Genomic DNA, 13,542 nt, shown 5'->3' on the forward strand with positions numbered 1-13,542 from the left:
AAAAACTAGATTATAAATAAACAGCTAGATTATAAAAACTGAATTATAATCACAATTTACAAACTGAAACAAACAGCTAGATAATAAAAATCTAAATTGTTATAATTCAACCCTCATATTATAACAATCCAACAATCCCTTTTCTATCAACTTTTACAATATATAATTCTCAGATTATAATAAGCCAACAATCTACCTTCCATCCTTACGATCACCGATCTGTTTTTCTAATCTTGTAGTTGGTCGCGGAACAAAAACGACTGGCTGTCCGAGCCGGGGATGGACGGACGCTTGCCGCTTGGCTCCTCCTCCCCGCACTTCCTCCTCCTCTCGCCTCGCGTCGCTTCTCCCCACTCCACTCCCCTCGCGCCTCTGATCTGATGCCGGGGAGGCCCTGATGACGGCGGGAGCGGGAGCGGGAGCGGGAGTGGGCTGCGGTGGCGGTGGCGGACGCGGGGAGGGGTCCTCCTCCTCCCCGATGGGCGTCGCGATCGGGCCCCACCACCATGGGTCCACGGAAGGTGAGCGCCGGTTACTCTTGGGCCCTCGGGCCTGGCCTCGTCTCCTCCATGTGGCTGCCCGTGCCCTCGCCGGGGTGGTGCGGCGTCGGCGGTGCAATGTCGCAGGCGTGCGTTTGGGCTCCTCGGGGGTTGGTGCGGGTGGGGCTGCCCGTGGTGTTCGATGCGGGTTGGGACCGCAAGGTGATTAGGGTGCGGTCTGGTTTGGTTTGGTCGAGAATTTTGCCGATTTCGGGGCCGGAATTGGGGTAACTGCTATAGGGTTCGATGTGCGCTTGCGATGACCCTGTGCTGCTGCGCGTGTGGTGCTCTGACATTGCTGTGGGGGTCCGACCGGAAGGGGCGTCGATCGAGTTGGATTGGATTGGAATTCGGTGGGTTACGCTACGGCGGTGCTTGGTTCGTGATCGTTGCTTGCTGCTGTCTTTTCATTTGTGTCGGTGGCTTCAATGCTGTATGTTTGCGCCATCTGCTAGGTTGGGGGTTATAAAATTTTAATTTTTTTCTTGTTTTCTTATCTGTGCCTCTTGGATTAAAGATAAGGCACTTGTGCATGCAGCTGTATTTTTGTTAGTCCTGGAAATAGCAGAAGTTTGCACTGCTTGTTTGAGTTCTGAAAGCAGGCAGAATGAAAATACTGAAATGCGTTTGGTTATAGTTCCAATTTCAATAATCAGGGGGGCAAACAGACAGATGTTTGACATTTGGTTAAAGGTGTCAACTTTGGTGGGTTTGCTTTAGCCTCCACTTAGAGATCATGGTGTAACCTGCCTTTTCTGCTGTCGCATGAGGTTGTGGTGGTAATTTGCCTCTGCTTCAAGCACCGAAGGACTGATTGCTTCAGTTGAATGAAGTTGTGATCATTATCGTTCTGGAACGATATTGAGTTTGGGTTTAGTCTGCTTGTGCAGATGCTTTTGCTTCCCATTATTAGTTGCACTTTCACTTGTTAGCCTTTCTAGTATTTTTTATGCATATGAGTGTGCTCACTTATTTCTATGACCAGCAGTGCTTTCTTGAATGAGAAGTGCTCCATATTAGTCAAACTAAGTCGGGTTGGGTGTACAAAAGTTACAAATAAGTTTTGGTGTTCTATGTTTATTCATCTTCTGGAGGAAAAGTCAAGATCTTTAGTGGGATTGATTATTTGTCTGTTTTTTTGTGTGCTTGACATGTGTTGGTGCCATGCTCTTTTTTTGTCATAGTACCCCTCTTTCCCGTTCAGTATAAATAGTTGGTGCGCAGACTAATAAATTAAAGTACTTGTTTCAATGTGGTATTACATCGTTTTCAATGAAGAAAAAGGTTATTTAGCAACAATGTTTCAAAAAGGTTTGGTGCAATTTTACTGGGATGTTGGGTTCCATTCTGTACAAAACTGATGAAATAATATGAACATCCTATTGGGTTAGGAAATGGATGACTGCACACCAATATTATCACTGGAAATGAACATGCTAAGTTGCTTGGCTTCCTTCTTTACTACATGCTGATGGTGTTTTCAGCTTAATTTTTCTTAAGCCTAATTAACTTGGTTTCCATTTGAATAAGTGGTTGATCACATCACATGTCAAGCATGTATCCTTATCTTTTCAGATGCTTCTTCTTGCCTTTGGTACATCCATCCTAGCACGATTCTGTCTTGACCTTAATGTGAATATGTAGAGCGATTGCTGAAATTATTTCTTAATGATTGCAGAGGCCATGTGGCAAATGACTTTAGGAGGAGGAGAATCTATGGAACCTGGTCCCTACCCTGAGCGTATTGGAGAGCCAGACTGTAGTTATTATATGAGGACTGGACTTTGTAGGTTCGGGGTGACCTGCAAGTTCAATCACCCGCCAAACAGGAAGCTGGTAGCTTCACACTATATCTTTAGTCTGTACTGCATTGCAATTTGTTGTCATTCCAATATTATATATTAAATACTTCTGGAATTTACTTCTTCTGATTTTGTGATGCCATTAGTTTCCATTCATCCTCTAGCCCATTTTGCCATGTAGGCTTATAAGTTAATTCTTCTGGAAGGGTCTTTCGAGAGCTTTCGGGATCTTCCAACTTTATCATTTTGTTTTCCACCATGTTTAGAAGAAAATAGCTTAAGTAAGTTAACTAGGGTAATGGAATAGTTGCTTCCTTTGAAGTTTGATTATTTTTACTGATATCTAGTTTGTTAAGTAGGTGACATAATCTGTACTTTTGATAAAATAAAGCATGGTACCAGGTACGTTAATGCTGGAAGTTCAACTGATATTCAGCGCTATGTATAGATAATAGATCTGAATTAAATTTTCTTCCTTTCTTACTCTTACTATTGAACCTTGAGGTTATGATTTGGAATTTTATTTATTACAGTAAATGGGTTAGAATGAGGCCATGTAATTTGATCAGTCATCAACTTTCTGTGAAATTTGCATCATTTTCCTTAGTACTCCAGCATAGGATTTCCTTACTGGTTTCCTTCAGAAGAAAAAAAGGTGATATTTCTTTCTTTTCATTATTCTATGCTTGACAAAGCTGCCATTATTAAAATGCATGGGAAATTCCTTCTAGCTTCATTCTAATGTTAAAGGCATACAATTATTCCCCTTGTTAATTTCTGCTTTATTTTAATTGTGGCCTTGACTTCAGTTACTTTTGGTTAAATATAAGGCTGTTGCTGCTGCAAGGATGAAAGGGGAATATCCTTATAGAGTTGGTCAACCTGAGTGTCAAGTGAGTTTTCAATCTTTTAGCGTCTGGCATTCATTTCATCTCGTAAACCATGTGATGTATGATTGATTATAAGTTTATAACACTAGCATGTTCCATAATACAAATATTTCTGATGTTCAACATCAATCTTATGTTACTTATGGCCTATCTCAGTGCAATGCCTCAATGATTCTTTGTGGTAGGCAGGCAGACATTTCACTTGCGTTAATGTGTGCCTTTTTTAGTCTACAGAAAATAGCTCCAATAATAATTGTATGAGAAGTAACTCTTGATGTCCATGTTTTCCATTCACAAAGCCACACTACCATGTTTCTTGGTAAGAGTAATCCTAGTTCTTTTGACTGTAGATGCAACCCGAAGATTTGATCTCAGTTTTGGGTGAATGATGTGATCATTTGCATGTTCAAGTTTTCTTTTTAGCCAAGCTCCAAATAATGCTTGTAGATATAGCTTGTAAAAGGTCCAACAAACAAACTTACAGAACATGATGTGAACTGAAAAGGTGGTCCTTCCTTCCTGTTATTGGCTTACATGCCCTGATCCCAGAGATCAATCCAAATTTGGTTCAGCTTAGCTTTATGAAAATTATCATGGCATGCCTCTGTACGTTCTGCTGTTAAGGCCAGCAATATTCCCTCTCTGAGGAATTCCTGATCCATATCAAACTATCTGCCCACACCTCTCTGTGAGTTCTTTTTTTTACCTTCGCTATGAGTTAGAATTGGACTTCAGTTTTTAAACTTATCAAATCCCCAATCTTTCAGCAGTACTTTGACTACTAATTTCACTAGATTGGGCTGTCAATCTGTGTCAAGATGAACGTTGATCCTTAAAAATTTGTATCCTTGATTCATTTACAGTACTATCTGAAGACTGGGACATGCAAGTTTGGAGCAACATGCAAGTTTCATCACCCCAGAGAAAAGGCTGCAATTGCAACGTGTGTACAGTTGAATGTTCTGGGCTACCCATTACGGCCGGTTTGTTCAGAAATTCATTAGTTTTTATTTGTTGCTTAATTGCTCATTATGTAACTATATTGTTCTAAATCTCTTAGCTTGTCTGCATGATTAGCTTTCATTTACTTGCAGTTTATTACTGCAGAATGAGAAGGAATGTGCTTATTATTTAAGAACAGGGCAGTGCAAATTTGCAAGCACGTGTAAGTTTCATCATCCACAGCCCTCCAATACAATGGTTGCTGTACGTGGCTCTGTTTATTCACCTGGGCAATCTGCAACCTCTCCTGGTCAACATACTTATCCTGGGGCTGTAACTAACTGGACCATGTCAAGATCTGCATCATTTATTGCAAGTCCTCGGTGGCCCAGTCATTCAGGCTATGCACAAGTAATTGTTCCCCAGGGCCTTGTTCAAGTTCCTGGGTGGAATCCTTATGCTGTATGTTCTTTGATCCTCTCTCTTCATACTTAATAGCATCTTTTTATTGACAAACCTGTATGTAGTTGATCTATGCTGATATATATTATGTGTTCCTCCTATATGTTATGTTGATACAGTGGTACTAATACTGATAGCAGCATGTAACTAGGTGTTTTAGTGTAAAATTCTCAGCATGCACTACCACTCAGCCAACTCTTCGTCATGGGTTTTTTTTTTTCTCGAGCACGCAAGAGAGCTGCAGATCTTTGTATTAATAAAAGAAGAAAGGGTACATATATGTTCCCAAAAGGTGGTAGGGTTGCTACTCACACCACCTTCCTAGGACAGAAAGAACAAGACTTGCCACTAACTATAGAACAAGGCACGACCAAGGCCATAGGGCAGCACACTTCCTCGGCCATAAGGCTCCCAGCCCTTTGGCACCTGCTAAATTCCAAAGGTGTATTTCATGTGAGATATTCCCTAGCACCTCTTGGACCCGAGGAGAAGCTCCTTCAAATGCACAAGCATTGCGATGCTTCCACAACGACCAAGCCACTAGTATGACCAAAGAGTTCAATCCTCACTGTAGGGCTTGTCAATTCTATGATGGGCCGTCGTCCACCATTCCGCGAAGATTAAGTCCTGTTGGTTTGGTGTGCATTCTTGGAGGCCGAGACGCGAGGGGATCTGAAACCAAACCTCACGGGCAAACACACAATTGGTGAGGATGTGTTGGGCTGTTTCCTCTCCCTGATCACATAGAGGGCAATATTTTGGATGCTGCAGACCGTGACGAATCAATTTATCCGACGTCCAAACCCGGTTGCGAATTGCTAACCATAAGAATAACTTGCATTTCAGCGGAGCCCACGACCTCCATAACCTTTTCCACGGCTCAAACCTGATTGAACCAACAAAATTTATATTGTATGCAAATTTGGTAGAGAATTGTCCGGAAGCTGAATGACGCCATATGTGTTGATCAGCCACCTCCCGTATCAGCTCAACCTCCTCTAGGGCATCCCAAAGCTGCAGGTACTGAATTAACACCTCTGTAGATAGCCCTCCTCGAATATCATGTACCCATCTATGATCTTGGAGAGCCTCTGCCATTGAACGCTGGTTGAGTATCCTTTTTGGCACTCGAGAAACTATAGCAGGTGCCAAATCAGCCAACGACTGACCATGGAGCCAACGATCTGTCCAAAACATTGTATTTAACCCATTACCCACATTAGTAATCACCGAAATAGCAAAACAAGGCTGAGGTGTTTGGACGTAGAGGAGCTTGTAGACCAGTCCAAGGCCAATCCGGCTGAGTTTTTGTAACCATAACCATCTCATCCTCAATGCCCACCCCAATTTTTCCAAATTATGGATTCCTAGTCCTCCAAGCTCAAGAGGTCTGCATACTTTATCCCAAGAAACAAGGCAGCAACCACCGTTTACTTCATTCCTTCCCTTCCAAAGAAATCCACATCGTATTTTGTCGATTGAGTGGATCACCCATTTCGGGAAATCCATAGCAATCAACAAATAGATGGGAATAGCCATGAGCACTGCCTTGACTAAAACCATGCGGTCTGCTCTTGTTAACAGTGCAGCCTTCCAACCCGGAAGTTTATCAGCAACCTTGTCAATAAAAGAGAGCAGAACATATTAACTCAATTTCTGGACTGAAATAGGGAGACACTACTAAGAGCAGGGAAAGTCAGTCATAGGGCAAGGAAGAGAAGCTTCAATAACCTCCACATCAGACTCCTCACAACGAATTGGGATAGCAGAACACTTTTGTAGATTCGTCCTAAGTCCCAAGGCATCACCAAAAACTGTAAGAATCTGCCTACAAGCTACAGCTCCTCAGGGGAAGGCCGGAGAAAAAGAACAACATCATCCGCATATAGAGAAACCCGATGGCTCAGGGCGTGGGCTGCCAACGACCGGAGAAGACCCTCCACGCCTGCTTTGCATATTAAAGAATTCAGCACATCCATAACTAGTATAATAGCATGGGGGAAAGTGGATCCCCTTGGTGCAGCCCCGTCTGTGTTTAATCACCTCTCCCGGCTCACCATTCACTAATACATGAGTCATGGCTGTAGACAGCAGCATACATATAGATTGCACCAAGACCAACCAAAGCCCAAATGGGTGAGGACTTCTAGCAAAAAAGGCCAAGAAACCAAATCAAAGGCTTTAGAAACAACCTAGGCTCCTCTCCTTGACGGTGAAGAAGCTTGACCATCTGCTGCACAAGAGTATAGTTGTCATGTATGCACCGTCCCCGGACGAAAGCACTTTGATTAGAGGATACCATAGCTGATAGCCACGAAGCTAAACGATTGGCCATGATTTTTGACAAAGCTATGGACGAGACTTATCGGCCGATAGTCCATAGCATGAATAGCATCCGGTTTCTTTGGAATTAAAGTTAGATATGCTGAGTTAAGGAGCCCCAACTTGCAACCATCACCCAGCTGCAGCACACATAAGGCCTCCATGACATCATCCTTGATCACATTCCAACAAGAGAGATAAAATCTTCCCATAAATCCATCCGGACCTGGGGCCTTATCCAACGGCATTTGTTTTATCGTATTCCATACCTCCACTTCAATGAAGGGGTCATCTAGCGAAGAGAGGTCAAAGGAGTCCCGGTGAAAGAACTGAAGATCAAGGGTGGAGTTCCTCTGATCAGCCATGCCTAACAGACCACAATAGTAGTCATAAACGACCTTGTGTTTATCAGCTTGAGAAGTCACCACCTGATCAACTTTGCAATATAATTTTATCTTTTATGGAAGCTAGCCTGCAGGTGGAAGAAATATGTGTTGGCATCACCTTCTTTCAACCAGCCAATCCGTGATTGAAGACGCTTGATGGTTCTTTCAAGTGAGGACAAACAAAGATTGTGAAGTTTCAGCTCACATCTTAGCCAATTGACACGACCTTGAGTCTTGTGCAACTTTAAGACAATGTAGAATTTCTCTAGCAATCTCCAGCTGCTATTTGACATGACCCACTTGGCGATGACCCCATGATTGAAGAGCCCGAGCAAATCTTTGGAGCATGACTGACATCCTCTCAATAGGGCAACATACATTAGCAGGCTGCAACCAAGAATTTGCAACCGCCTCCTGGAAACCTAAAATTTTTGGCCAAAAACTTTCAAAGTGAAACCTCCTTTTGCCCCAGACTCCGTCCTTGAGCCCCAGCAGGAGAGGGCAATGATCGGACATCTCCGTGGCGTGACTTTGCAGTAGTCAATCTAGGTAAATCAACTCCCAGTCTGCTGTCCAAAGGGCTCTGTCAAGCTTAACCAAAGTAGGGGCTTCTCTTTCGTTTGACCAAGTATAACGACGACCCAATAGAGGGATTTCCTTGAGATCAAGATCATCGTCCATTTGCCTAAAACAACCTATCATGGCCCTGTTGACATTGGCGTTGTTTTTATCCTCCGATTGATAGATCATGTTGAAATCTCCGGTTACCAACCACAGGCCAGGGCAATGCTCACGGACATCCCTTAATTCTTCCAAAAAGGAGACCCTTTCAGCATCAATGTGAGGGCCATAAGCACCTGTGAACCACCAGCCCGGCTCATCCGCGGATTTGAGCTTCACTGAAACTGAGTGACGATCAGGCCAGCTCAGCATCAATGTGAGGGCCATAAATGTGATTATACTAGCCTTGTTTACTAGTTGGCCCCCTAATGCATCAGAAACAATGATCTTCTCTGTTTTCTGTCTAGGAACCAATGAATAGGTTTACTAGATTGTAGGCAAATATGATTTGTCCCTACCCCTTACCAATAGACCCTCCAATATATGTTGTTTAGTACTAATGTGTACTATTTTTTGTCCCACTTCCATTGTACCTTACCTAACAAGCTCCTGAACTTTTCCACCCTTCTCTGCTACGATCAAAACGTTTGCCTTGTCTAACCTACCCAGTCCAACCTATTTTCACCCGCTTCCAACCTGTCAAACTGAACCCAGCCCATCTACTGTAATCTATTTGCAGTTGGGTTTGCAAACTGGTCACATGTACACCCCAACTTCCTGACTTGAATTGAAGACGAGTGTCAATCAATACTTCTCATGACCCTTTTATAACTAATGATTAAAAAACAAAGCCATGCCATGTGCAATATCTTTTATGGGACATCTGTATTTTAACTTCTTTTTACTAGCAATTTTTTGGTAGTCCTCTTGTGGAACTTGTACATGATCAGCATTTTATTTATGTTCTTTTAGGCACAAATGGGCCCTTCTTCTCCGGATGACCAGCAACGAACACCTGGAACCACTCAATACTACACTGGCTCGCATCAAAGTGAAACAACTGGTATGAGTGAACATGGAATGTTTCCATCATACCAAGCAGGTTCTGTTCCAGTTGGACTTTATGCAGTACAAGGCGAGAACATATTTCCTGAGAGACCTGACCAGCCTGAGTGTCAGTTCTATATGAAAACCGGAGACTGCAAGTTTGGTGCTGTTTGCAAGTTTAATCACCCTAAGGAGCGGCTGATTCCTGCTCCAAACTGTGCATTGAGTCCATTAGGTCTTCCACTTCGCTTGGTAATGTTGTTTTTCCGTGTTGATATGCATCCAGCAGAAATTATCCAAGTGATTCCACCTGATAAGATTTTTCATGCAAAATTTCCTCTATGTATGCTGTATTACATTCGGTCCATTTAGCTTCGGTAAATTATATTCTTTTGGGGAATACCCCTTTAAAAAGTGTTGAGCCCTGTCAACTAAAGACCATCTCATGGATTCAGATAATTGAGAGTTTGTCAGGGGAGTTATTATGTGAAATGGTGCTAACTAATGTGAAGATGGATTGCTTTCACATTGTGTTAAATGAAAAAGGTTCTAGCAGCGACTTATCTATAGATGGACGTTCTAAGCTATTTTACTTTTCTGACATTAGTGATGAACTTGAGATAGCTATTCAGGAATTTATGGGAGGTGAAAACTTGACCAGAAGCTATGTACAGTAAAGAAGAAAGATCCCCATTAGCCTATCAAATTCCTTCCTAATAGGATCATATATGAGCCATCCTCCTGCGAAATAGAAGTTAGTTAGCTATCTCGAGTTTATTTCGCTTAATTTAACCACTGCTATGTCCTTTTCATATGTTAAAAAACTGAAAACCGTACTGCTAATTTATTTAGGTTCATATCAGAGTGTCTAAATTGAATGTTTATGGACTGCTTTAGTACATTTCCCATGTTAGTGCGCAGTAGCAGCATTTTGTTGAACCATTCTTCTAAATATTGGTTTTGCGAGCACTGTTTCCAATTATATCTTTCGTGTTTACAAACTTTCAAAAAATTATCTTGTGTTTATGTTTAGCAAGTTTAAGCATGTGGAAAACGATATCAATTGTAAGTCGTACATGTTTGTCACTGGATTCTGGTTCTTTACATTATGCATTCTTACTGTTATTCATAATTCTTTGGAGCATTTAAGTTATCTGCGGGTTTGATCTTATGGAGGGTGTCACTCTAACGACTTCTTCTATTTTTTTCTGCTAACAGGGAGAACCTGTCTGCACCTTCTATTCTCGTTACGGCATCTGCAAGTTTGGTCCAAATTGCAAATTTGACCATCCTATGAGTACCCTTATGTATGGAACTGCAACTTCACCGACACGTGATGCGCCAACTATGCACTACCAGTTGGCACCCTCACCAGGACATTCCGAAAGGTTGCTCAACGGAGGCTCTGGAAGGTCTCATAGGATTTCCCAATCTGATTCCCAGCAAATACCCTCTGGCAATGGAAGTACTGAGAGAGAGGCATCATAAGCCCTCCTCAGCCTTTCTTCATGCTTATTCCCATTCTTGTCTCTTCAGTAATTATCTCCCAACACATTCAAAGAGCTGAAGCTGTACAGGTCCTCGTCCATCCTTTTTCCGCTGTTTTGAGCTTCCACATTCCGGTGCTTCATCATGTATCACATTCAGGCAGGAAAAAGTTCTTGCTTACCCCCTGGCGCCCATATCCCTGTGAAAATAAATGGGGTAACCATTCTTATTTATCCCTACCATATACACACAAGATACACACTCCCTGATCCCTTTGTTGTAGTTATACAGGTGACCTGCAGTGGACAAAGCTTACCAAACTGACTGTACTGGGAATGCAACATCACTTCCTCTGTTTCCTTTTGCTCTTCGTTTCTAGGCATTGGGGATGTAAGGGCAGGATGTGCTGCTTGTGCAAGTGTGCATCTTGAAAACTAAGATTTGCTTTTCTGAGTACCAAAAGCAAGCACAGCGGAAATAATACCCTGCCTTCTATGGAATAATTGTAATCTATGTATGCCCACTGAATTATTTATTCAATAAGAGATGTCGACTACCGCTGCAACCGTCATTTCATCTCACCATGAATTTTGATCATCTATCGGCATGTTTATATTTGTGTTTCTTTGAGAACAAAGCTGATGAGATCTTGTATTTTGCATAGGCTTGAGCTATACATATTTTCTGAACAAACTAATGACAGTTCGTTTCCAGTTAGGTCCGGTGTTTAGTCCACAAGCCATCCAACCCTGGCATTGTGTGACAATCAACTTAAACAGTTTACTGTTTTAAGTATTAACCTTGCACTATTTTAAGCTAGTTTGGTCACCGTCTGATGGGCCATGCAAGGGTTCATGCAGTCATGCAAGGCTAACTCGACGAGATGTTACTGGAAAATTATCTCGGTTGCAGGCTTGCTGATATCCGATCTTTCAAAGTTAATATGATAAGTTATTGATATAGTCTCAACGTTGATGTAGTTTTGATGATGGCTACTGTATATATATAGGAGGATATGAGGAGGTTGATTTAGGGTTGTGCAGTTATGAAAAGATGCGTACACAAACTGGACTCCGATTCTGATATGATTTTAAGATCCAACTAGGTCTAAAACGGTGGTATAGCATCTTTTTCTTAGATTCTGACTAAACTATAAGAAATATTTGGTTGAACTCATATCCATTGGAAAGGGTTTATCGTAAGCTTTCTAGAATGTCTAAGATTGCTTAAAACGAACTTCGTATGATAGAGTTATACTCATTTTACTAACATGCAGTCCTGCGACTTGATCACGATCACGACTTCGATCACGACCACAATTAAATCTCAGCCTCGAGTTCGAGTAGATTTGGCCTTCGAGGAGTGACATCTGGGTAAGGTTGTGGTGCTTCTCCCACGTTCCTAAGTAATGAAACACCACAAAAAATTAGCAGGAATCTATCCAAGGAAGTATAAACAGTGAGAAACGAGTTCACCTGGTGCTCTAATTGTCATGCACGTACTCTTGTAATTAGAACTTGTATGATTTAAAGATTATTTGTGGTATTGATCGTATCCGAAGGAGCTATGAGCTCATCATCCTTTCCCTCTTGAATTAGAGTTGTCCTCGACTCAAGCTCTTCTTTTTCCCCCAAGTAGGGCTTCAGATCCGAAATAGCTAACTCTAAAATCTACAGGTATGTCCAATTTGTATGCATTATCATTTATTTTCTCAGTTATCTTAAATGGTTCATCAGCTTTAGACATCAATTTTGACTTTTTTAGTTATGGAAATCTATCCTTCCTCAAATGCAACTAAACTAAATCACTCGGTTCAAATTTTATTTCCTTCCTACCTTTACTTCCAGCAATCCTATACTTTTCAGTTATACTATCCATATTCTTTTTAGTGGTTTCATGCAACTTAAGAATAAATTCTGCACATTTCTTAGCATCTAAATTAAGTCTTTCAAAAATAGGCAAATGTAGTAAATCAATAGAAGCACGGAGATTAAATTCATACACTACCTGGAACAGACTTACCTTGGTGGTGGAGTGTACCGACCTATTATAAGAAAATTCAATATATGGTAACATTCTTTCCACATTCTCAAATTCTTTTTTAGACTGCTCGTAATATGGTTGATAATGTATGGTTGACAACCTCTGTTTGACCATCGATTTGGAGATGACACGTAGTAGAAAACAACAACTTCGTTCCTAATTTATTTCAAAGTGATCTCCAAAAGTGACTCAAAAAATTTGTGTTACGATCCGAGACGATAGTATTAGGCACTCCATGTAGTCGAATGATTTTCCTGAAAAATAAATTAGCTATGTTTGTAGCATCATCGCTCTTATAGTAAGTATAAAATGTGTCATTTTAAAAAAATGATCCACAACTACAAATATGATATCCCTCCCCCTCTTTATCCTAGGCAATCCTAAAACAAAATCCATAGAAATATCCTCCCAATGTGCACTAGGAACAGAAAGATGAATGTAAAGACCATATGGATTTAAGCGAGACTTAGCTTTATTGTAAGTGGTGCAACGTGACATGTAGCGCTCAACGTCACATGTCATCTTTTGCCAACAGAAATGAGCGGTTAGTACATCTTCAGTCTTCTTTGCCCTAAAATGTGCCATCAATCCTCCTCCATGCGCCTCCTGCAATGACAAAAGACGAACGGAGCTAGCTAGAATGCATAGCTTATTAGCACGATAGAACAATCTGTCATTCAGCATATGTTTATTCCATATTTTCTCTTTTTTACAATGTTCAAGAACTTCTTTAAAAATCTAAATCAACGGCATATAATTATTTAATGATCTCTAAACAAAAAAAATCTTATGATTCAATTAAGATAACATGATATAACACCTAGAAAGCGCATCAGCTATCACATTGTCTTTTCCTTTTTTATGTTTTATGACATATGGAAACAACTCAATACATTCTACCCATTTAGCATGTCATGTATTCAGTTTAGCTTGACTCCTAATATGTTTCAACGATTCATGATCAGAATGTATAACAAATTCTTTGGGCCAAAGATAATATTGCCGAGTTTCAAGCATTTGAACTAAAACATACAATTCCTTATCTAGGTAGAATAATTCA

General features: G+C 41.2%; 1 protein-coding gene across 4 annotated transcripts; it reads left to right on the forward strand.

Annotated features, from left to right (window-relative positions):
• The first annotated feature begins 226 nt into the window (after positions 1-226).
• LOC133905788 (zinc finger CCCH domain-containing protein 66-like) lies at positions 227-11,010 on the forward strand. 4 transcript variants are annotated; one of them, XR_009907693.1, is made up of 8 exons: positions 227-521; positions 2,218-2,375; positions 3,151-3,234; positions 4,095-4,214; positions 4,339-4,635; positions 8,877-9,203; positions 10,170-10,655; positions 10,723-11,010. XR_009907693.1 is itself a non-coding variant. In XM_062347548.1 (7 exons), the coding sequence occupies exons 1-7, from the start codon at positions 398-400 to the stop codon at positions 10,437-10,439; spliced, it is 1,380 nt and encodes a 459-aa protein (XP_062203532.1). In that variant the 5' UTR covers positions 227-397; the 3' UTR covers positions 10,440-11,010. The 4 variants fall into 4 exon arrangements, 2 of the variants coding, with proteins under 2 accessions (XP_062203532.1, XP_062203533.1); XR_009907694.1 differs by having other exon boundaries at positions 10,731-11,010; XM_062347548.1 differs by having other exon boundaries at positions 10,170-11,010.
• Positions 11,011-13,542: the final 2,532 nt, after the last annotated feature.

This window comes from Phragmites australis, chromosome 23 (genome assembly GCF_958298935.1).
Source record: "Phragmites australis chromosome 23, lpPhrAust1.1, whole genome shotgun sequence".
Taxonomy (NCBI): domain Eukaryota; kingdom Viridiplantae; phylum Streptophyta; class Magnoliopsida; order Poales; family Poaceae; genus Phragmites; species Phragmites australis.

Excerpts from the sequence above, each read along its gene's own strand:
- LOC133905788 (XM_062347548.1), top strand. The coding sequence starts at position 398 with ATGACGGCGGGAGCGGGAGCGGGAGCGGGAGTGGGCTGCGGTGGCGGT. Across the intron at positions 3,235-4,094 it reads TTGGTCAACCTGAGTGTCAA|TACTATCTGAAGACTGGGAC; the intron begins GTGAGTTTTCAA and ends ATTCATTTACAG. Across the intron at positions 4,215-4,338 it reads TGGGCTACCCATTACGGCCG|AATGAGAAGGAATGTGCTTA; the intron begins GTTTGTTCAGAA and ends TTATTACTGCAG.